The 21529-nt window shown below is 46.1% G+C and overlaps 2 protein-coding genes across 8 annotated transcripts; both read right to left on the bottom strand.

Moving 5' to 3' along the window:
- Nucleotides 1–117: 117 nt before the first annotated feature.
- Nucleotides 118–13917, bottom strand: loxhd1a (lipoxygenase homology PLAT domains 1a). The gene is made up of 42 exons (XM_088392601.1): nucleotides 13356–13917; nucleotides 13159–13273; nucleotides 12905–12916; nucleotides 11889–11969; nucleotides 11628–11812; nucleotides 11464–11562; nucleotides 11243–11391; nucleotides 11063–11186; nucleotides 10725–10975; nucleotides 10013–10148; nucleotides 9781–9941; nucleotides 9623–9709; nucleotides 9424–9559; nucleotides 9193–9347; nucleotides 8964–9121; nucleotides 8306–8385; nucleotides 7918–8114; nucleotides 7646–7838; nucleotides 7398–7558; nucleotides 6982–7315; nucleotides 6763–6914; nucleotides 6550–6683; nucleotides 6054–6208; nucleotides 5889–5993; nucleotides 5630–5758; nucleotides 4632–4799; nucleotides 4326–4507; nucleotides 4137–4253; nucleotides 3911–4073; nucleotides 3678–3832; nucleotides 3402–3611; nucleotides 3224–3338; nucleotides 2953–3161; nucleotides 2700–2885; nucleotides 2496–2623; nucleotides 2290–2407; nucleotides 2042–2219; nucleotides 1305–1490; nucleotides 1074–1244; nucleotides 878–1016; nucleotides 660–815; nucleotides 118–598 (listed from the first exon to the last, which is right to left on the bottom strand). The coding sequence occupies exons 1-42, from the start codon at nucleotides 13915–13917 to the stop codon at nucleotides 118–120; spliced, it is 7113 nt and encodes a 2370-aa protein (XP_088248727.1).
- A 778-nt stretch (nucleotides 13918–14695) lies between these two features.
- st8sia5 (ST8 alpha-N-acetyl-neuraminide alpha-2,8-sialyltransferase 5) lies at nucleotides 14696–21453 on the bottom strand. 7 transcript variants are annotated; one of them, XM_088393072.1, is made up of 9 exons: nucleotides 20939–21453; nucleotides 19112–19219; nucleotides 18740–18835; nucleotides 17329–17421; nucleotides 16926–17084; nucleotides 16710–16854; nucleotides 16527–16639; nucleotides 16371–16463; nucleotides 14696–16304 (listed from the first exon to the last, which is right to left on the bottom strand). In XM_088393072.1, the coding sequence occupies exons 1-9, from the start codon at nucleotides 21082–21084 to the stop codon at nucleotides 15842–15844; spliced, it is 1416 nt and encodes a 471-aa protein (XP_088249198.1). In that variant the 5' UTR covers nucleotides 21085–21453; the 3' UTR covers nucleotides 14696–15841. The 7 variants fall into 7 exon arrangements, with proteins under 7 accessions (XP_088249198.1, XP_088249200.1, XP_088249201.1 ...); XM_088393074.1 differs by lacking the exon at nucleotides 18740–18835; XM_088393075.1 differs by lacking the exon at nucleotides 18740–18835 and having other exon boundaries at nucleotides 16926–17012; nucleotides 20939–21451.
- Nucleotides 21454–21529: the final 76 nt, after the last annotated feature.

Below are 21529 nucleotides of genomic sequence, written 5' to 3'. Positions count from 1 at the left end.
AAATGTCTGTGAAAAACTTTACAGAAGAAAAACAATCCGACCCCCATTGATAAATACTCAGTTGGCTGAATGAAACAATTACGCCATACTCCACCCCACCCTTGTGAATTTAGCTGTTCAGTATTTTGGGTAGAGGACTCTGACGATCTGCCCGTCAGCCTTCTTAGTGTCCAACCATTTCCCGCAAAGGAAAATGGTGGTGACGCCATTGGCGGTGTTGGTGACTTCCACGCGATCCAGCAGCCAACCAGGATGCAAACCCGAGTTATCATGCTCCACTCTCACCTTCTGCAACTCTCCCATATCCAGCATCTCCAGCAGGAAGCGATCCGTCTGCTCCCGCTCAAAGAGGTTCCGGAACTTCTGCCGCAGCTGCCGCCGACCCGAATCACCGTTGGAGCCAAAGACGGTGATGGAGACGTTGGCGTCGGTGCCTGCTCCCTTCTCGTCACCCGTGATGACGATGATCTCGTACTTGACGGGTACCAGGCTTCGGGCTTTGCTGGCGAAGCTCTCGATGGCTTTGGTGCACTCGAAGGTCAGGAAGTCGTCCCTCTTGGCCGACAACGGGACGAGGGCGTCACAATGGAAGATGTACCTGAAGAGAAATATTCTAATATTCGTCCCACAAAATGAGCCTTTCCAAACGTGGACCTTACTTGTTGCCCAGCTCTCTTTCTGTGACCACCACCTCCTCCGCATGCCAGTGAAGCTCCGCCTTGATTTTCTTCCCATCCTTTGATATGTGGCCAACGCAGATGCTGACAATGTCGCCCAAGTTCTTGGATGTAAACTCGAATCTGTCAACGTTTCCCCTAAAAAAAAAAGTGGAGTGGTACGGTCCATCTAACTACCCAAATAACTTTATTTATGTTACCGTAAAAACCTCCTCTTCTTCGACGAGTTCTCCATTAAGAACTCCTTTGATCGTCCCTTCCTCCCCTCCAACACGATCCAAACGTTCTCCTTGGTTTCCGCCTCTGCCGTGTCTCCAGTGGTGACGCAAATTTCGTACTCTTTGGGAGAGCGTACGTAAGTAACATTGAATGACGTCATGGGAAAAAAAATCTTACTGGTTTTCTCGTCAAGGTCCAAGTATTCGTTGTTAGCGCACGGCAGCTCCCTCATGATCTGTCCGTCGCCGTCGTTTTTGGCGAGCCAGCGGTCGCAGGGAAACCGGAAGGTCTTGTCCATGAGCTCGTCCTTCACGTCGATGTAGTCCAATTGCCATCCTGGAGAGAGGCCTGCATGCGAAGCCAGAAGATGAGAAGTCCTCCTCAAGTGAGTCGGCGTCTTTTTCTAACCTGAGTTGTCGTGCCACACTCGGACTTTGGAAAGGTCACCCAGGCTCAAGATGTCTACAAATCGGAAAGTATCCATCTGCTTTCGCTCAAACTTGTTGGACTTGTTGCACTCTTTCAACGCCAAGGTTCCTGTGTCGCCGTTCTCGCCGAAAATGATGATCCAAACGTTGGCGTCGGTGCCGGCCCCTGAAGGAGATGAGACACTGAGCCAAACTGACACCTATGGACCAATTAATTGATTATGAGCCTGAAAAAAAAAAATGAGGTGAGGCGAGAAAGAGTCTGCCTCACAGCATTAAATTCTCCTCATGAATAATTCATTGCTTTGGCAAGAGACTTTTAAGGAGAAGCCTGGAGAGTCAAATGCCAGCGTTCTGTCTGAATCGTTTCCCGTCTTGCTTTAAGTGATCTTAACAGATGTGGCTCGACCTCTCACATCGTGATGAAGATCCCGGAGGAGGCCATTAGCGGATGCTGTGTATCGCCTACGCGATGCTTCACCAGCTTTGCTCATTAGCGAGGCGGGATTGCGTCTCGGTTTGCAGCGGCTAGCCGAGGTCACGATGTTGCACTTGAGGTCAAACTTCTCACACTGCTGTTGTATTGATTAGCAGCAATGATGGAAAGTCACCAAGAACAAAGCTTCATAAATAGAGAGAAGAAAAGATCTAATCTGGAGGCATCATCTGAAATGGCTATTAGTCACCCTTGCCATGACATTAACTATGAAGACACACCTGTGACATCTCCAGTCTTGACCTGAACCACATAAGTGGTGAGCTCCACCATGGTCTCCTCATCCACCACTGCAGCCATCTCGCAAATCATGGTCCTTTGGGGTCCCCATGTCCTGGACAGCCACTCCTCATAGGTGAACACAGACACCTCCCCCGTGGTCAGGTTGTTCATGGTCACCTGGAGAAGTCCGTCGTTTGATAAGAAGCTCAGATGGAGAACCTGGCGAAGGATTTCATGGTGGACCAACCGTATCAAGGAACCAATCCGGTCTGCTGCCTGAGCCGTCAATACGTAGCCTCATCTTCCTGAGAGGAGCAATGTCATCTATCTCCATGTTAAAGGTGTCCTCCTGACCACGCTCAAATCTAAAAATCAGTCGAGGAACTCAATTTGCAGGTGGAAAAATGACTCCCACGATACCTTCTAACTGGACATCTCATTCTGGGGCCTCACCTGTCCTCGTTCTTCCTCAGCAACATTTCCTCAGTGGTGCCGTTGGCACCAAACACAGTCATGAAGATCTTGGTGTCTGTTCCTGCGTTTTGGACATCCCCCGTGACCACAGTCACCTCATAAACGACCTGTGAGAGGACCACGACTCTTTTTCAGATCTTTCGATACAAAATTAATTTGTGAATGTCAGACGTTGTTGCGTACTTTCTGGGAAATGGAAACGGCTTCTGCATCCAGAATGTTGAAAACTCTAGCGGTCAGGCCGTCACCGCGATCTTTGGCCAGCCAGCATGCACAAGCAAAGATATATTTGACCCCTTTGGTTGGCACGGCAACGGAGAGCTCATCTACTAGCCAGCAGCTCTCGGGAGTGGCACCATCATGGCCGAGCTGCGAGAAGATTTCAGGTTGTGGACTTGGTTTTAGGATTCGGGATTAAACCTGAGACGACCCTCACCTCGACCTTCTTGATCTCCCACACGTCTGAGCCGTAGCACTCGAAGCTCTCCATAGATCCGGCCTGGAGGCCCTTCCTCCCATCCGGTGGATCCAACCACAATCTATCCGTCCGGCTGTGATTGGCTCCGATAATAATCACGTAGGCCCTGCTGGTGGTTCCGGCGTCTCGCTCCAGCCCGGTGCACAGTGTGATGTGGTATGGTATCACTGCGTGGGAAAGTTCTGCTTAACATCTGGAGGTCTTTCATGGGAATACTGACATTCCTCACCAGGGAGTTCCTCAACCTCCTCTTCCTTCTTTTTGTTCTTTTTGTTCATGTTGTTGTCGACGCTCGTCAAGGTTAACTTCTTGATACTCAGGTTCTCTCGGACCCCCTCGTAGCCCTGAAAGAACCGTACGTTGAGAAGATGACTTCTCCCTAACCTCTCTCGGAAACTTGAAACTACCTTAATGTAGAAAACTCTCTGGATGCGGCGGTCCTCCCTCTTCCTGGACAGCCATCGTTCACACAAGAAAAGGAAGACCTCCTCTGTGTCCACGTCAAGAACCTCCACCTGGTCCAGGTACCAGTCAGGGCTCATCATGGTGTTATCATGGCGGATCATGATCTTGAACACCTGGCCCAGATCCACAGCCTCGATGGTGAACTTATCAACCTGTGAAAATGAGAACGTTCACTGTGACAACTTTATTTGTCTTCTTCATTGTCGTTGTTTCCTTACAGATCCTCGCTCAAATTTGTTGCTGTTGTTCTCCGACTTGCTGAGCTTCCTCTCGCCGGTATCACCCAGGTCACCGTAGATGGTGAGGAACACGTTGGCGTCAGTGCCCGCCCCGTACATGTCGCCGGTCATCACGGACACTTTGTACGTATGTGCTGAGGTCAAATGAAGACCACACAGGTCAATCAGAAGATAGAAAATATGCTAACGGTCTTGTGGTGTGTTTATCGTACTCTCCAGGGCGTCCTCCACCTCCACCTCAGTGATCTTCAAACTCCCATCCCGTGCCAGCTTCTCGGTGATGATATCAGAGGGCACCAGTTCTCTCACAGTCTCCCCATCGTCCTCCGACTTGGCGAGCCAGCGCTCACACGGGAAGATGACCGTCTCCGAGCCCTGCGACACAAGTTGGTCCCTCAGTGAGATACGTTAAGTACTATTACCGGGTCTTGACCACACCTTCCCCTTCTTTAGCAGACGTCGGATCTCCACTCGGTCCAGATACCAGCCCGGGTTGACGCCGCGATTATCGTGACCGATGCGGATCTTCTCAATGACCTCCCCAACGTCCTCCAGCTTCAGTGAGCAAATGTAAATACAATGTAAACTTTTTTCCATGATATGATGATGATTTCGGTATCAGCGTACCTCAACAATGAACATGTCCTCGGCTCCCCTCTCAAAGTACATGATCCTCTCCCTCTTGTTGACGCACAGTCGCTTCTGCTGCGTGCACATGGCGTCTCTTCCATACAGGACAACAAACACATCTGCGTCCGTGCCCGCTCCGAAAACATCACCCGTGAAAATTTTGATCTCATAAGGGACAACTAGAAAGAAAAAAAGATTAAATATTAGATTTTTTTTTCCTCAGGGGGTCACCGTGGCCCAGCAGCCCCCTCTCTAACTCCGCCAGTGGAAGAACATGAAGACATTTATTAGCGGCAATCTTACATGGTGTGTAAAGTTCTGTTTGGAGAGGATTCGGAAAAAGATCTCTGGAGATGGCACCGTCGTCCTCGCCTTTGTCCAACCAGCGGCCGCACTGGAATCGAAGTTTCTGCCCCAGCGAAGGAGCATCAATCTCCACCCAGTCCAGGAACCAGCCTGCAGAACCACCCCCTGCTCACATTCACCGTAATGTGACCAAACCCAGAAAACAGGTGAGTCCAAAACATCATAAAAACATCTCTTATTTTTATTATTATATCAAATTCAGTAAATCCCACTGGATTGCTTTTTCTAGGTTGACGATCCTCCCATTTTGCAGGCTTTTCATTTTATTATTATCCTTTTGTTATTAACAGCTGGCTCTCATTGTTATCGGGTGTAGCTCCACTGTTGGCCGCTAGGTGGCGACACAGTTATTTGAGACAATATACAATTAAAAGAAGAAGAATGACAACGGGAAGTATTTCGGCGCCATTTGAATTTCAGTGACAATTAGTGAAGCATCCTCTGTAATTCTGCTTTGTGCTTCTTACCGAGCGAAATTCATCTTATAAGGTACATGTTCGGGCATGATAAATGGTGTATTATGAGATGAGAACTTTGTTTAGTCGAGAAAAAAAACAAAAATGGCTGTTTGGCCAATATTTTTGTTATCCATCTCTCTTGCTATCGCTCAATATATTACGTGTTTGTGTTTTTGAAAAGCGTGTTTCAGGACCCTAAAAAATATTAAGAACTGTTGTAAATGCTTTTAAAACGTTCCGAGGGAGTATTTAAAGAAGGTATTTCAATATTGTGAATTTCACTTATTGGTGGGTAATCTGGAATGTCACACCTAAAATGGAGGGGGGGGGGGTTACGATATCATGTAAATGACATCAATTATGTCGTAGAAAGAAAGAAAAGTACTGGTAAAGGAATGGAAATTACTAATTCCCATCTTTACCTCTGCCCCATACCAACAAATGTGAATTAAAACATCCAAGTTTGTGTGGCTGTACCGTGGTTGTCATGTCCAATTCGTAACTTTTTGAGCGGCCCGATGTCCACAGCTTCCACAGTGAACTCGTCAATCATGCCCCGCTCAAACTTGTTCTTGTGCGTCTTAGAGGCCTTCAAATTTATGATACCTGGCATTCAGACAATAACAAAGCTCAGAGGCAAGTGTGTGTATATTTTAGGTGGTGAGCCAGGATATAAAATACATATCTGATTTGGCTCAATATAGGCTGGAAGGGTGTACCTAATGAAGCATCTCACCTGTGTCATCCTTGGTACCATACAGGGTCATAAAAACATTGGCATCCGTCCCAGCGTACTTCTTCTCCCCAGTTTTTATCCTCACCGTGTACGTGGTGGACATGGCTGTAATGTCAAGTGCACTTCAGTATCATATTCATCTTCATTTCTAATTAATGTCCTCACCTTTCTGCTCCAAGCCCAGCGTAGCCTCAGAGTCTCCATCATCGTCCTCATCGTCTCCTTTCTTCATGAAGGCCTCGTCCACGGGGACCAGCTCCCTGGCCAGCTGCCCATCGTCTTCGTCTACCGCCAGCCATCGCTTGCACGGGAAGAAGTACCTGGAACACAGTGGCATGCGTGGTCAGGTTCTTTTCTAATGATTATGGCTTTAATAATTAATTTAATTTAATAAACAGATGAAGGGTTATAAAGAGCACACAAATTATTTGCATCATCAATTTTTACTTTATACCGTTCTAATAAATGTGTCTGACTTCCAGACTTCCTTTCAAAGACTTGACACCAATAGGAAAGGTCGGCTTTGATTGGGTATGTACCATTTCTCGCCACATGGTGGTGCTGTTGCATTAATGTCATGTTTGTTGTCGTTTTAGATATATTTTTTTAAATTATTTACAGCATGCTCAAAATATTCTATTATTTCTTGTGTTTGACTTACGTGGTGTCATCCTTGTTGTCCACAATCTCCACCCTGTCCAGGAACCAGCCCGCCCCGGCCTGGCTGTTGTCATGTCGGATCCTCAGCTTCTTCAGCGTGCCCAGGTCCACGGCCGTGATGCTGAACATGTCCTCCTTGTGTCACGCACACACGTACACAATCAAAAGGTGCATATTGTTTTTACCTCCGGGGTCGCTGCAGAGGTTAACTTACTTGGTCCCTCTCAAATTTATTGAGGTTGTTGGACTTCCTAAGGTGGCGCTCGCCTGTGTCCCCGATTTCGCCATAGATGTTGATGTAAACCTTGGCGTCGGTCCCCGCCCCCCACGGATGCCCCGTGAACACGTGCACGTCGTAAGAGTTCACTGCCGGGTGGAAAAAGATCGTCGTGTGACGTTCTTAGTAACCTCAAGTACCCGTCGCTACGTTTACCCTCGAGATCTTCATTGTCATCGGTCAGGAGCTCGACCACAATCTCGCCGTCCTCCTCGTCCCTGGCCAGCCAGCGGTTGCAAGGGAAGCTGAACATCTCCACCACCTCCTGCAGCTCCTCCACCATCTCCACCTCCTCCTCTTCGTCTTTCTTCTTCTTCTTCTTGTCTTTCTTCTTATCCTTCTTGGTGCCCTCCCGCTTCACCTCCACCCGCACCATGGCTGTCGTCAGGCGCTTGATGTCCACCGACTCCAGGAACCAGCCGTCGCCAATGCCCCTGCCGTCGTGGTAGATCCTCAGCTTGTAGATCTTGCCCACATCCTGAGCTTCTATCTAGAGACGGTGGCAGAAGTCCTCATGTAGCTAGCTACTGTCAACAAACTTTCCATTTTGAACACAAGAACTCGATACCGACCTTGAAGATCTCAGTGGTACCGCGTTCAAAGTTGTTGGAGCGGCTTTTCAGGGGAAGAACTTCTGTTTTTCCATCGGCACCGTAAATCTGACAGAAGACGTTAGCGTTGGTCCCGGCTGTGCGCACATCCCCCGTGACCACGCTCACTTCATAGTTGATCACTATCGGCGAACATAAGATTGTAAGCCAGAGAGATGTGTCGCCATCCATCGCAAAGTCGCCACTCTTCCACATCATTGATTATTTACATTTCTCCATCTCCAGGATCTCGCTGGGATAGATCTCCACCTCCACTTTTCCATCAGCCTCGTCTTTGCAGAGCCAGCGGTGGCTGGGGAACATGTACTCCTTGCCGTGGACCGGCACCGAGATCTGAACACTGTCCAGAAACCAGCCGGCTCGCAAGCCTTCATTGGTGTGGCCGATGAGGAGTCTGTTGATCTGCCAAGGTTAGACTATGTTGACATTTTTCATGACCTCAGATGGCAACCGGAAAACAGATGGATGTTTCTGAGCGTACCTTCCCGATGTCAAAAGTTTCTATGGTGAAGATGTCGGTGCGACCGGTTTCAAAATAATTCCGCAGGTCGTTGTCCGAGACTGCCAAGGTTATCTTGGCGGTGTCGCCCCGTTCGCCGTACAGCTTGACAAACACCCGAGAGTCGGAGCTGGCACCGTTCACGCTACCTGTCTTGATGGCAATGTGGTAGCTCACATCTGCAAGCGGGGGGGGGGGGGGGGGAGTACAAGCCCTGCCGTGAATCTCATCACACAACGATACCATAAAAATAATTACCCAACAGATAAATTGATTTTGAAACAAATGCTAACAACCCAGATGAACCTTGGCTCCGCCCCCATTCTGCAAATCTTGTCTGTTAGTCATGATGTTGAATTACTGTACTCACTGAACAACCGCAGGCCTTCTCCAGCTGGAACCAACTCGCGGACGATCTGCCCGTCATCCTCATTGCGGTCCAACCACCTGATTGGAGACACATTCGTTCAACCATAATTGGCCCGAGGGGGGAAATCAATCAATCTATTAAATGATCAATCCCAATAACAGTAACCAGACAGGACACTTTCCAGATGCAACCCGGCGCTACTGTCGGGCTGCTGGGCTCCGATTACCGAAAGAGACAGCTGCGTTTAGTGCCTATTTGTAAGGCGAGACCCATCCATCAACTGCCTAACAACTTAATAGCATGCAACTGGAGAGCCGCCTGACCCGCGCAGGCCCAATTTACCGCACTTATCGGGTCTTTTGGATCTTTTGTTTGGAAACGCAGAAAGCTGGTCACGGTGCTCAGGTGTGTTAGGAGAACAAGAGAATTAGTAGCAATGACACGGAGCTAATACCTTCGGGGATCTTGTCGTTTGCATTGAGCCACGATCGATAAAGTTAATATTTCATCTAGAATTAATTTGATAACTTCATTTTTTTTATGTACGATTATGTTTGTAAAAAGTATTTTGCCACTTAATGTAGACTGAAAATATTATCACGTGCTCTGAGCTCAGGTAACAACGATGCTTTGAGTCACAAAATGGCCGCCTTTCCTGTAACACGGGAACTCGATGGCCGACGACTCCGGCTGGCCTTCCTCCCTCACCAAGACTTTATCGAGGAACCAACCGCAGCCTCCGCCGCGCCCGTCGTGTCCGACTCGCACCCGGTGGACGCGGCCCAAGGACACGGCTTCAATGAGAAACTCGTCATGCTGAAAGAAATTACAAAAAATGCACCGACATGACCCGAACGCCGCTCGTGTTAGCCGTACCGCTTACTCACGTTGCCTTTTTCGAATTTGTTGACGTTATTTTTGCTCATGTACATGAGTCTCTCCCCGGTGTCGCCCAGGTCGCCGATGACATTGAGGAAGACGCTGGCATCGGTGCCGCTGCCGCTGATGTTGCCCGTGCAGATGGTGATACGATACTTCATCACTAAGCCATAAAATCAAAACTTGTTAATTTTCAAATAAATCCAAAACGCGGGTCGTCCTAAAACCCGTTTCCCTACAAGGTAGCGGCTCCCCGCAAAGAGTTCCCGTCGCCGGCAGCTCTCGTACGATCTCGTTGTCGTCTTCGTTGATGTCCAGCCAACGGCCGCATTCAAACTTGTATTTCTCCATCGTCAGGGTCTTCAGTAAACTAATCTGCAAACAATCACAGAAAATTTTTGACAGGCCAAATTTGGCCAAGAACTATAAATCCCTCACCCTCCCTAAATGCCAGCCAGAAAACGGATTCCTCTTCTCGTGCCAGATGCGCAGTTTTAGGAGTCGTCCAATGTTTGGCAATTCAATCTAAAAGGATTTAAAAAAAAAAACTCAAAGTAATTTCAGCAGTCAATGATTATAGATAATCCGGAGATTACCATGAATTTATCAAGACGGCCTTGTTCAAAACTATCCGAGTTGCTTTCCAGTTTGAGTTCATCCGATTTGCCGTTCTCTCCGTAGATCTGCAGAAATACCTGGGCGTCGGTACCCGCGCCCTTTAAGTCCGAAGTCCAGATCCACAAGGACCACGGGTACTCTGTAGCACAAACCAGTAAGTAAATAAACTTTTAGAATTTCATCACCGGTCTAAACCCCAATGAAACTCACTCTTCTGTTTCCTCTGACGAAGAGAAACCATTTCGTAGAGCTCCCTCTCGATGAGACCGTCACCCTCGTCCTCGTCCAGCCACATCCCGCATGGAAATGTCTGCTCCACCCCCGTGAATGGACAGTAGATGACCACCTCGATGGAAAATGGCATCCAAGTACACAGGTAAGCAATGTTGGGCTTACGCAGATGGTCCACTCCATTTTTATTATTTTTAAAATCAATTCATTTGATCAAATCCTACAAATAAAACAGATTTGATTTAATTTTTTTTAATTTTAGTAAACAATGGGTTGGTTTGATTTCTCGAAACAGACAAATATTAGTAAAAAAGACAATGTTAGAAATACTATTTATTAGTTCATTTTGGTCAAGAATTATTTGTTTATTGCAAATAATAGCAGAAAAATAGTAAATATAATTATGAATTAAAATAACCACTTTTATTCATAAAATATTCTTTAGTTTACTCATTTAGAAAAAAATGCAAAAAAATTATCTCATTGAATAATTAGGATGTAAGAATGAAAGATTTCAGAATTATGTGTAAAACAAATGAAGGTTTTTGTATAAGAGTGAGTGTGAGAGCATTTTAGTCAAAGACGAGTAGAAAAAATGTTCAGTGAAGTACAAGAACATATTAGTTGTGTTGGAAAACAAATCAGCAAGTATGAGAGCATTTCAGCAACACGTGTGCGAGACACCTAGTACCTTCTCGCAGTACCATCCGGCGCCCACGGCCCCGTTGTCGTGCCCGATGGTGACCCTGCTGAGAGGGCTGATCAGCTCGCAGATCTCCACGTTGAAAATGTCGATGAGGCCGCGCTCAAAGGCGCCGCCCTCTAGGAAGATTTTGCCGCTGTTCTTTAAGCCCTTGCAGCCGTGCATAACCATGTGGATTTTAGAGTTGGTCCCCGCGCCTCGCACGTCCCCCGTCATCACTTGAACGTTGTACACGATTCCTGACGGAATCGAATCGTTACATCGACTCAGACACAATGATTCTTGATGACGGAAACACTCAGGTTGAGGCCGAGCGGTCGGCTCACCCATTGGCTGCAGTGAGCCGACCAGAACGTCTCTCTGGATTTTGCCATCGTCTTCATCCATAGCAAACCAGCGATTGACGGGGAACTCGTACACTCCTTTATTCCCGATGTCATCGATTGCAACCTGAATGGAGAACTGTTAGCATTGAGCTAAGGAGCTTAGAACGAAATAGCACGTGCCTTATCGAGGAACCATCCAGCGGATGAACCTCTGTTGTTGTGGCCGATGGTGATCTTCCTCAGCCTGCCCAGGTTGGGAGCTTCGACGGTGAACTTGTCCTCCGAGCCGCGTTCGAAATTGTCCTTGTCGCTGTCCAGCCGCCGCTCCCCTTCGATGGGTCGTAAAAGCCGTTGAGAGAATGGACGTAAATGTGAGTTAGTCAAGTAAGGTTTTTACCCACCCGTGTCGCCGTGTTCTCCAAAGATGTTGAGGAAGACGTCGGCGTCAGTTCCACTTCCCTTCATGTCGGCGGTGAACACGCTCACTATATATTTATTTACTGTAATGATCAAAAGGACATAATTTCATGATATTCAATATGAGGACTGTGTGTGTTTGGCTCACATTTGGGGACGTCCATCTGGTTGAGGCTGCCCAGAAGGTCCCTAACAAAAAGATTATCTCCTTCCTCGCGGCTCAGCCAGTTATTGCAGGCAAAGTAGAAGCGCAGATGAGGCCGGCTCATGTCGGTCACCACCACCCTGTCCAAAAACCAGCTGGCATTCATGCCAGTGTTGTCGTGCTCGATCCTACGCATAGAAATCAATAGTGGCGTGAATTTTTTTCGATTATCTATTTTTGAGACAGCCGTAACTTGTACTTTACCTGAGCTTCTTGAGGGCACCCACGTTGTGCGTTTTGATGCGGAAAACATCCGTCTTATTCTTTTCAAAAGCAGTCCGGCTTCTGCAACGGAAGGAGTTAGCATTGTGGCTAGCATAATAACAAGACAACATTAATTGAGGGGCCAGCCTAGTGTCTTAATTGGATTTTTTTTTTTTAAGGCTGCACAAGTCAAGCTAGTGTGGAAAAACAAAACTGCATAGATGATGCTCACTAAAGTGGAGTTCTTCAGCAGAACTTCAGAGGCTCCACTGTGCCTGTCCTGAACTGGCATCTCCAACATGCAAATCAGCAGCCATGCCAAGCCAAGCGCTTGTATAATTAAAGCGCACGGTGTCATGTACGGAAGAATGGAAGGCTGTCCGACACACATGAACGAGCGCCCTCCATCCGCCATCTGCTGTGAGGGAGGTCGGAACGGCACAGTGATTCCAGAAAGAAAAGCAAACTTTGGAATTCATGCAACTGCCGAGTTCCACTGAATGTCCAAAGCGTTGCACGCTGGCCGCCGACCGTATCGTGTTCGTCACACGATACAGACGCGACACGATTATTGGTACAAATAGGAGTAAGGTGAAACTCGCTGAATACACGTCACGCCCAACTCAAGGTGTGGCCCGACATGATCCCGCATGGGGCGACAATAAAGTCAAGATTGCGCCGCCCGGTAACACGATCGGGTCAATCAATGTGCGACTGCCTGGCGGTTATTTGATCATCTGCAAAGGTATAAAAAAAAAAAAGACATCGTGGTCTTCTTCCATTCACTCCGGAATTGGGAAGAAGACCAGCCATGTCACGTAGTTCCGCCTTACTCCAAATACTGTATCGAAGAGAGCATCCCGTTGCTAAGGTAACCGAGCCTCTTGTTAGAAGGCTCAGCAGTGAGAACATGTGAAATAATATTCAATTAAAAATAAATCAACAAACAAGGAGTGCTCTCTCATACAGTGCTGCACAATACAAGACAACAACAGAATTTGAAACCTTCAAAGTACCTCTTTTCTGTGCTGAAAAGACCAAAAGGGGAATAGAAAATAGTCATTAGTTACTTTACATGAATAAATAAAATCAGTTTGGCAAGTTGCTAACCCTAAACCAAAAAAAGAAGAAGAAAAAAACCCTCTTAGTTCAACTTCCGAGGATCCACACAGATTCCAGAATGTAAAATAAATAAATTAAAAATAAATTAAAAAAGCAAATAGAACAATTTTAAATCAGTACATTTAAATAAATAAAAAAATCTGCTCACTTGCTGGCCAGGTGGACTTTAGGAGTAACACCAAACTCCCCAAAAAGCGTCACAAACACGTTAGCGTCCGTCCCGGCTCCTTTCACATCACCGGTGATGGCCACCACCTCGTAGACTAGAACCAGAAGAAGAGAATTTAGTTCCAAAGATGAGATTTGTACTTGATGACTTCTCATGACTAACAAAGTGGAGCTCACCTTTCTTCTTGTAGTAGACGTCCTCGTAGCCGTCAGAGGAGTCGGTGTGGTAGTTGAGGAGCTCGCTTTGGTAGATGGCGGCATAGTCCACGTGCTTGTTTTTGGACTTCTTGCCTTTTTTCTTTTTGTCCTCGTCACTTTCGCCCGATCCCTTCTTGGGTTTTTTCTTCTTCTTCTTCTTGGAGTCTTCCTCGGCGGGTTCGTCTCCCTCATTGTGAGACGTTTTCTTCTTCTTGCTCTTCGTTTTCTTCTCAGCGTCTGCTTCATCTGGGTTCTCTGTGGAGGATTTCTTCTTTTTCTTCTTCTTCTCCTCCACCGTCCCTTCACTGTTGTCTTCTTTGGCGGTTGTCTCATTGTTGTTCTGCTCACCTTCGTCCTTCTCAGTCTCGGTCTTTTTCTTCTTTTTCTCTTTTTCCGAGGACCCGGAACGCTCTGAACTTTTTTCCTTCCGAGTCTTCTCGCCTTTGCTGCTTCTCTTCTTCAACTCGGGCGCTTCCTCCACTTCTTCATCCACCTCCTCACTTTCTTCTAATAATCTCGAATGTTTCTGTTTGGAAGGCATCTTCGCTTCACTCTCTCGCCGAGGTTTCTCCGGAGCTGAGGCTGCTCATTTGAAGCGGAGGTTCTGCTTCCGTGGCCTTCGGAGCGACCTGGACAAACCGACCACAAACCTCGCGTTTGTTAGTCGCCTTGGCACGTGACCGTCGGGAGAAAGCCGTGTGAAAAAGGAGCCTTGCACCGAGAGAACTTATCCTCGCCCTCCATTATTCATGGCATCAGGATCGCTTTACGGGACAGGGGTGTCTCGCTTTTAGCTGCCCTTACGCACCCACCGCACGTGAAGCCGGTTTTACGCCGGTGAGCTTTCAAAACGGTCGTAAATCGACAATCTCATTCCTCGGGCACTCTTCAGGAAGTGATTTTCATGATGCTACAAAGAAGATATAGTTTGACTTCATCCTTCTATCTGGGTCCGTGGGCCATTTGGGACCAGACATTTTTATTTGGATGCAGCTCCATGGCAGCCAAATCCAAATCCCTCCATTAGGCTTATTGCTGCCACTTGATACCCAAAGTCGCCATCCTATTTTCTCATAGTATAGATATGGTTGCCAATGACATTATATTTTTCTAGTTTACAAAAAATGCCCAACATATTTTGTAAAATTGTATTTAAATTTTAAATTTACTATATTTTAATTTTACATAGAGTAGTCATTTTGTACTGAAACCTCAATAATAATAATAATAATAAAGAACAAATAATATAATAATAGTAATAACAAAGACAATAATAATGATAGTAATAATAATAATAAAAGACAACATTACAAGAAGACAAAAATGCAAACCATTTTATTTACAAACTTAATTCCACAGAGCCAAGCACTGTTCCGCTCCCCTTTACTGATTATTAGAGTGGTCCCAGTATCTTCACTCCTGGTCTCATTTCTAACAGCCGTTAAAATAATAACATTATGTCAACACACTATAGCAGTCCGAACCGAAAGAACTACAATTCCTGCATCCACTAGTTGAACAATCTCTTGGACGAAAAAGGTTTCTGTGAGTTGAGTGTAAACTTAATTCAGTGAGCACTGAAGCAGCCACGCACAAAAGCTTTATCATGCACGACGACGAGTATGGAGTATAACACAGCGAGGAGTTTTAAACGAGGCCGACGTGTCCTTTTGATTGCTTTGAGGGACAAAACTTAAGGAATACAGATGTCGATTGCATATTGGATGGCGAGGATGGAATGTCATAAGGCAGCATGGCATAAAACTTGAGAGAAATACAGTAATCCCCCGCTACTCATGTTTCTTAAATTCCAGTGGAACGATTAGCTCAATCTGAAATGCCCCACCATGCCACCAGATGGCACTAAATCTCTCGACAGAAAAAAAGTAGTACATTAATCTCAACAGAACCTATTTAATTTCTTTGACATTTTAAAATTGTCAGATGAGTTTAAAATACTATCGCGGTGGAAACTCTGGATTCTTTGGAAAACAAAACAAATTGAGTCAAAAAGGATTCAAAATTGTGGAAAAGAAATAATTAAAAAAATACTATGAATTAATCGTTTTCTTTTTCAGTATTCTCGGCAGAATAGCAGATTACTGTCAGTCAAATTAAATTAAATAAAATCCCATTGTTGCCTCTTGTTGCACATTTCCCAAAAAGGCCACTGGAAAAGGCCAATTTCAAACGTTCGCCCCGTCAACGTGGGGGGGAACAATCAAATCGATTACAAAAAGTAGACAACTGGATGCTGCGTTTGGAATTTTTTTTTTTAAACCCCAGATAACATTTGGGCTTTTTCTTTTTATACACAACATGGAAGAAAGGCCCGCCGCGTTTGAACGGGTACAGCAACGAGTAGAAAAGAACCAACCTTTACAGCAGAGCCACTAGAAAACATCACAAGAACAACACTAAGAAGAAAACCACAGTGAAAAAACAAGCTTCAAATCGTCTCGCGTTCACGTGCACGGCCCGGTGTGCACGTGCACGATACCGCGGGCGTGCATGTGGATGAAGTTGAAGATCTCGTGCGGCATGGCGTGGAAGCCCGGTCGCGGCTTGACGTTGTCGTAGTAGTGGTGCGTGATGAAGATGCCCGACGGGTTCATGGGGAAGGCCCAGAAACCGTAGAGGTGCACCTCCTCGCACATCTCCAGGGCGGCGGTGACCAACATCAGCCCGCTGCTGAGACGCTTAGCCCGCACGCCCTGCACGGCCCAGAAACGCTGTACGTTGAGCAGGTACTGCGGGTGGAAGAAGAAGACGCCGCGTTGCGAGTCAAAGTCGTCCAGCATGTACTTGACCCGGAAGGACACGTCCGTGTTGCGCGTGTTGTAGAACGCCGGCAGGACCACCGAGGAGTTCTCGTAGTTGAGTAGGACGTTGTAAAAGGGACGCCGCCATTTCTCCAGCTTTTGGAATCTAAAAGGATAAGGGATGATGTGTTAAGGAAGAGGCACGATTTACGGGATTTTGGATTTAGCGTACCTCTCGGTGATGATGCTGGGATTCACCGTGACCAGATCTGTTTTTGTGCCGACGTCAGCAGAATATTTCTCGTTGATGGGCGGTATGTTGCATCTAGAGCAAAAAAAAAATTGCTCGCCAAACGGATAGATTAGATGACATTTTGTCTTTTCTTACCTGAACACAAAGTCCGCTGAGTCAATGTCCTTTCCACAGTTACTGTTCTTAATAATCCCGCCATTTCCAATCACAGCGCATTTCTTGTACTGGGATTTGGAGTACGGCATATCCTGGAAGGCCAGAAAAAAAAATCTGAAAAAGTCCTGCTTCAAAACCCAAGCTGCAGGTTGCACATCTCACATCTGGGAACATCTTGAAGACTTCGGTGGTGATGGGAAGAATGCCGCTGGTGTCCACCTCGTACCTCAGCTTGCTCCCGGCAGGGGTGTTCCTTTTGGTGGTGAACAGGAAGGAAGGGGCGTTGCAGCAACGAGACAGCGACATTCTGGAACAAAACATAAAACGACCAAGTTCAACGGAGATTATTGAAATCGTCGTGACCACGGCGAGGCTTACTTGAAGTTGCTGGTTTCCTCCTTGCTCTGCTCCCACTTACACACCTGCAGGTTACGCCATCTCTCAAACAAATCCGAAGTTTTCACCCTGGCAGACAGGCAGAGAGACTTGGAGAGTGAAGAAGGATAGCCACGACCGCGTACTTTCCGAAAATTCTTTCTACAAAGGGCGGTAAATTGAAACAAAAGAACAACACAAGGCAAACGTTATAACGATGACGGGAACAGATACGGGCCGTGAGGGTGCCGGGAAAAAAAAATTAGAGCAGCAAAAAATATCAGCCATGACTCTGCCCAAAATAGATTGTCCTTGAACTGACATTTTCCTGCGAGATGAACATGAAACTTTTGGCCCCTGTAAAATAATATAGGTATAATTGAGGTGCTCCTTTAAAGTCACTCACATTGTCAGGACTTTGACGTCCATAATCTCCTGTCTGAGCTCTTTGCATGTTGTCGAGTTGTACTCAAAGTTCCCGTCGTAGTTTCCCAAATACCTGAAGGGATCATAAGTCATACACAGTCACTGGAATAAATGGCAGAAAGATCAAATATTGCTTTATGGTAAAGAGGAAGGATATTTTTCTAACTTAATGTGCCATAATAACATGATTATTTTGTTGGATTAATTTGTGATTTATATGTGTGTATTTATTTATATAAGTAGTGACTCTTAAGATATACAAGCCACCTCTATATTTTTTTTGTAAACTCCCTGCACCGGGTTTTTTTTTTTTTTTTACAGTTCCCACTAAAATGCTGAAATTTATTTTAATCAATTTTCCGGCCCAAAACAAAAGAATGCAAGCACATTACTGTATAATTTTGTAATATTTTTAGCAGCAGCAACAATTAGATCAAGTTACATTCTCAGAATGAATCGTGATTGGCTGATGGGTGGATGACGTCACGGCAACATGTCGCATGTGGCTGTGCATCGTGGCAAAATGCGATGGGGGAGAAAAATAGACCAAAGAACATTAAGGAGTTACACAAAGAAAGGGGATGCATTGAAAAGAACAAGATGCAGGGTAGAAGATCGCACAAATCAACAGTGACGCTGGTTCGTTTACATCCACCTGATGATGCGTTCCAAGGAAAGTCAGTCTGATTGGTTTTCATCAACGTTGTGATTCAACTGTTGACTAGTATGGATGAAGCCAGAGGTCCCTGCTCCATGCAATGGATGCTGCGTGCGATGACGTCACAGGGCAGCAGTGTAGACGAGTCAGGGACATTTGTTGATAAAAGGTATAATGCACTTTTTGGTAAATCAAGTGTCAGCAATAATTATATGGAATGGTGATTGGACTGGTGTCAGGGATTTTTTTTTTTCAGGACCCCTAGAACACACCAAATATTTTCTCGAAACATGCTCTTTGGGTTCTCCGCCAAACAATGGATTCATAATGATAAACAGAGATTACACGAGGGCCTCATAACAATAATAAAGGGTAGAAAAAAGAGGGTTTTAAATCCAAGAGACAATGCAGATGTGAAGAAGGGAAGGCGCGGGCGGGGAGGCGTGTACACACAATGTACACACGGCATACACACACACACACGAGAGCTGTGCAGAACACGACACAAGGCACTGAGGATGGGTGCTCGATGGGACACAATGACAGGAGGCTCCTTCAAGTTCTGGAGACGGTCAGGATGGGGGGGGTCAGGGTCGATGTGGACATGCAAATCTGGAAGTGCAACCACCACGGGGGACAAAAATATCTTCGCTACCCTTCAATGAAGTAAAAAAAAAAAAGAGCATTCTGGGCTTTCTGTGAATGTACTAGAAATGCCTTCAAACGGGCCTACCTGTGAGAGCGTTTGTTTTTCTTCTTAATATCGGCTAGGCAGGGTGTGACTATTACGGCGATCTGTGAATCTGGCTGAAAATGCTGACGGAAACATCTGTCAACATGCAGACAGGTTAGAAGTTAAACGTGTGACGTAATCCCCCTCCTCCTCCGCGACCCCCCCACCTCCCCGTGTTCCTGCAAACTTCATAACAAAGAATGAAAAATATTGCTATGTTGTTTATCTGTGAGGACTTCTGCTGCTGGCTCCAAGCATGCAAGGCTAAAAAAAAAGTGTGTGTGTGCATGTGTGTGTGTGTGACCTCTCAATATAGCTCACACTGTGCTCTCTAGAGGTGTGGTGCATTCAGTGACGCTGGGAACAAAATACCTTTTCCTTCCATTTCTGGCAGGCTTCAGAGATCCGTCATCCGAGAAATTAACGGGACCGCTCCAATTTCCTGTCTCGTCCCCTTTGAGTCGGCTAAACTGTTGCGCACTAGCAAGAAAATGAGTCAGTTTATTTGCGTTGACGTCCTCGATGTGTTCCGAGCCGTGCAGAGAAGAGAAAACAACGTTCACCCGCCGCGTCAACATAGTACGCAAACACACACAAACGCAATTTACACATTGAGCTTGAGCTGCTGTTCGAGAAAACAATGAAGAATGACACAAACATCTATTTACACTCTTCTGGGTGGAAAGCTCTTGAATATGATGAATTTTAAAGACAATACGTGACATATTGGTCACGTTTAATTAAATATTAATGAGAAACTCATTCTTCTTCTCCGCTGTTCGAACACTCAGCCTCTTTTTGCTATTTCAGCATCATTGTAAATCTGCAGAGCCGCTAATGCAGCTGTGTAACTCAATGATCCCATCAACGTGACATCCTCACAAATCAATCGGGCATCTCGGATGAAAAAACTTTACGAGGTCGTTCGTTTCTGCCGACTCACCCGTAAGGGACTAGTCCGGGAAAAAAAAAAAAAAAGCGCCTTGCGTTTAGCTCATAGCACTTAGATCCCGTGTCTGGCCTTGAGGAACTCTAATGGGCCTTCAAAGTAAAAGAAAAATAGTCTTAATAGTACTCTAAGCCTGACACATTGATGTTATCCACAGACGCTACTTGTGATGACAAAATGCTCCTTGCAAGGATTCATTCATTCTTGACAAGGTCTAAAAAAAATATATATATATATATTACACTTGAATTTTCTTACTTTCTGTTACACAGCTCGTCATCATAAGTCCATTACCTGCTTTGACCTCTACGGTCACAAGAGGTCAGATGACATCACACGCACACACACAGTCAAGTCATCCCACTCTGGCCTTGAAAATTTCTCTTCCCCCAAGAGTGTGTGCAGACAGACTGTAGCAAAATGGCCGCCGCTGAGCCCATTGGTTGTCGTAGTAACCCCCACCCGCCCCATCTCCCCACCTTCCACTATTTCTTTCTTTCTCGCTATCCAATGGGCCCAGCGCCATAATAACGTGCAGGATGCTTGAATTCATGAATCTCACCATTGGGGAGGATTTTGGATACCATGAATTCTTGTAAAGCAGCCTGTGGGGAGCGTGTGGGGGGGTGGGAATGGCAAAGGGGAGGGGGGGGGGGCGTGTGTGTTCTCTTATAAGAGACTGCAGCGCATTATGTTTGCTTGATGTAAACATAAGAGCTGTCACTTATCTGGGATGTGGCGTTTGCTCATTTGTTTGGGGTTCTTCTCAACATCTGCTCGTCTCATAATGGAATTAGGAATATTGGGATTCACAAAGAGTTTTTTTTTTTTTTTTTTACTGGGAGGTGCACATGAGAAATGAACACAATAATCGACTTATCTAGCTGAAAATCATCATCACTTACGCTGAGATCTCGCCTCTGCAAGATGTACCACCAGTCGAAGAAAGACGCAAAGTCAATAAATTATATTAAAAAAAAAAATTAAGGGGGGGGACATTACCATACACGGCCGCATAGGCAGCGTGTGTATGATATGAATGTGATGCTTAACCTGCATCAAAAGAAACCCAATGGAAATTGTTATTGTGCCACAGAAGGGGAGGAGGAAAGGTAAAAACGGATGGATGGTCACTATTGTTCTCTTCCGGCCATTAAAAAGCTTTTCCCCTGAAGAAGACATCCATTAAGCATTCAAGCAATGAACTGCTCAAATTGCTGCAAATATGTCCAAGGTGAAACAACACCTACCTCTTAATGTAGTTTTTTCCATAGAGAATCTGCTGTAACAGAGTCACCAGTCCAAAAGCGCAAATAAATATGAAACAAAGGGAACGATTGCCCAAGATGTCTTTACCCGACGACGGGTCAGTGTATCCGATCCTGCGGCGCAGCATCCGGGAATAACGGTGACACCCTGGTCGGTGTCTCTGTCCGCCGCTGCTGCATTCAGGACTTGGAGGCACGCTCGTGTCCAGTTGGTCCAAACGGACCGCGCATCGTCCATCAGCCTCCTCACAGAGATCAAATCAGGCAAAATCGAGATTGGATCAGATGACGAGACATCCCCGCAGGACGCGGGGAAAAGGGTGGCGCAGATGGTGCAGAAGGAGGACAAATCCAAATGCAATTAAATCATAATCACAGGAACCTTATTACGGCCAATAAAAGGATGCTAAATAGATTTTACGTTAAATTCTAGTAAGGGAAAGAGGGTCCACACGCACACCTTGTGCGTCATCTCCAAACTGAGCATTGCCGCGTGACTGCAATCTTGAACGGAGGATGTGCTTTTTTGCTGTTATTTAACCACTGGTAGCCACCAGAGGGCGCCCGTCATCC

The sequence above is a fragment of the Syngnathus floridae genome, chromosome 12, assembly GCF_059516105.1.
Source record: "Syngnathus floridae isolate MCC-2025c chromosome 12, RoL_Sflo_1.0, whole genome shotgun sequence".
Lineage (NCBI taxonomy): Eukaryota > Metazoa > Chordata > Actinopteri > Syngnathiformes > Syngnathidae > Syngnathus > Syngnathus floridae.
This window is presented reverse-complemented; position numbering and strand designations above follow the sequence as displayed.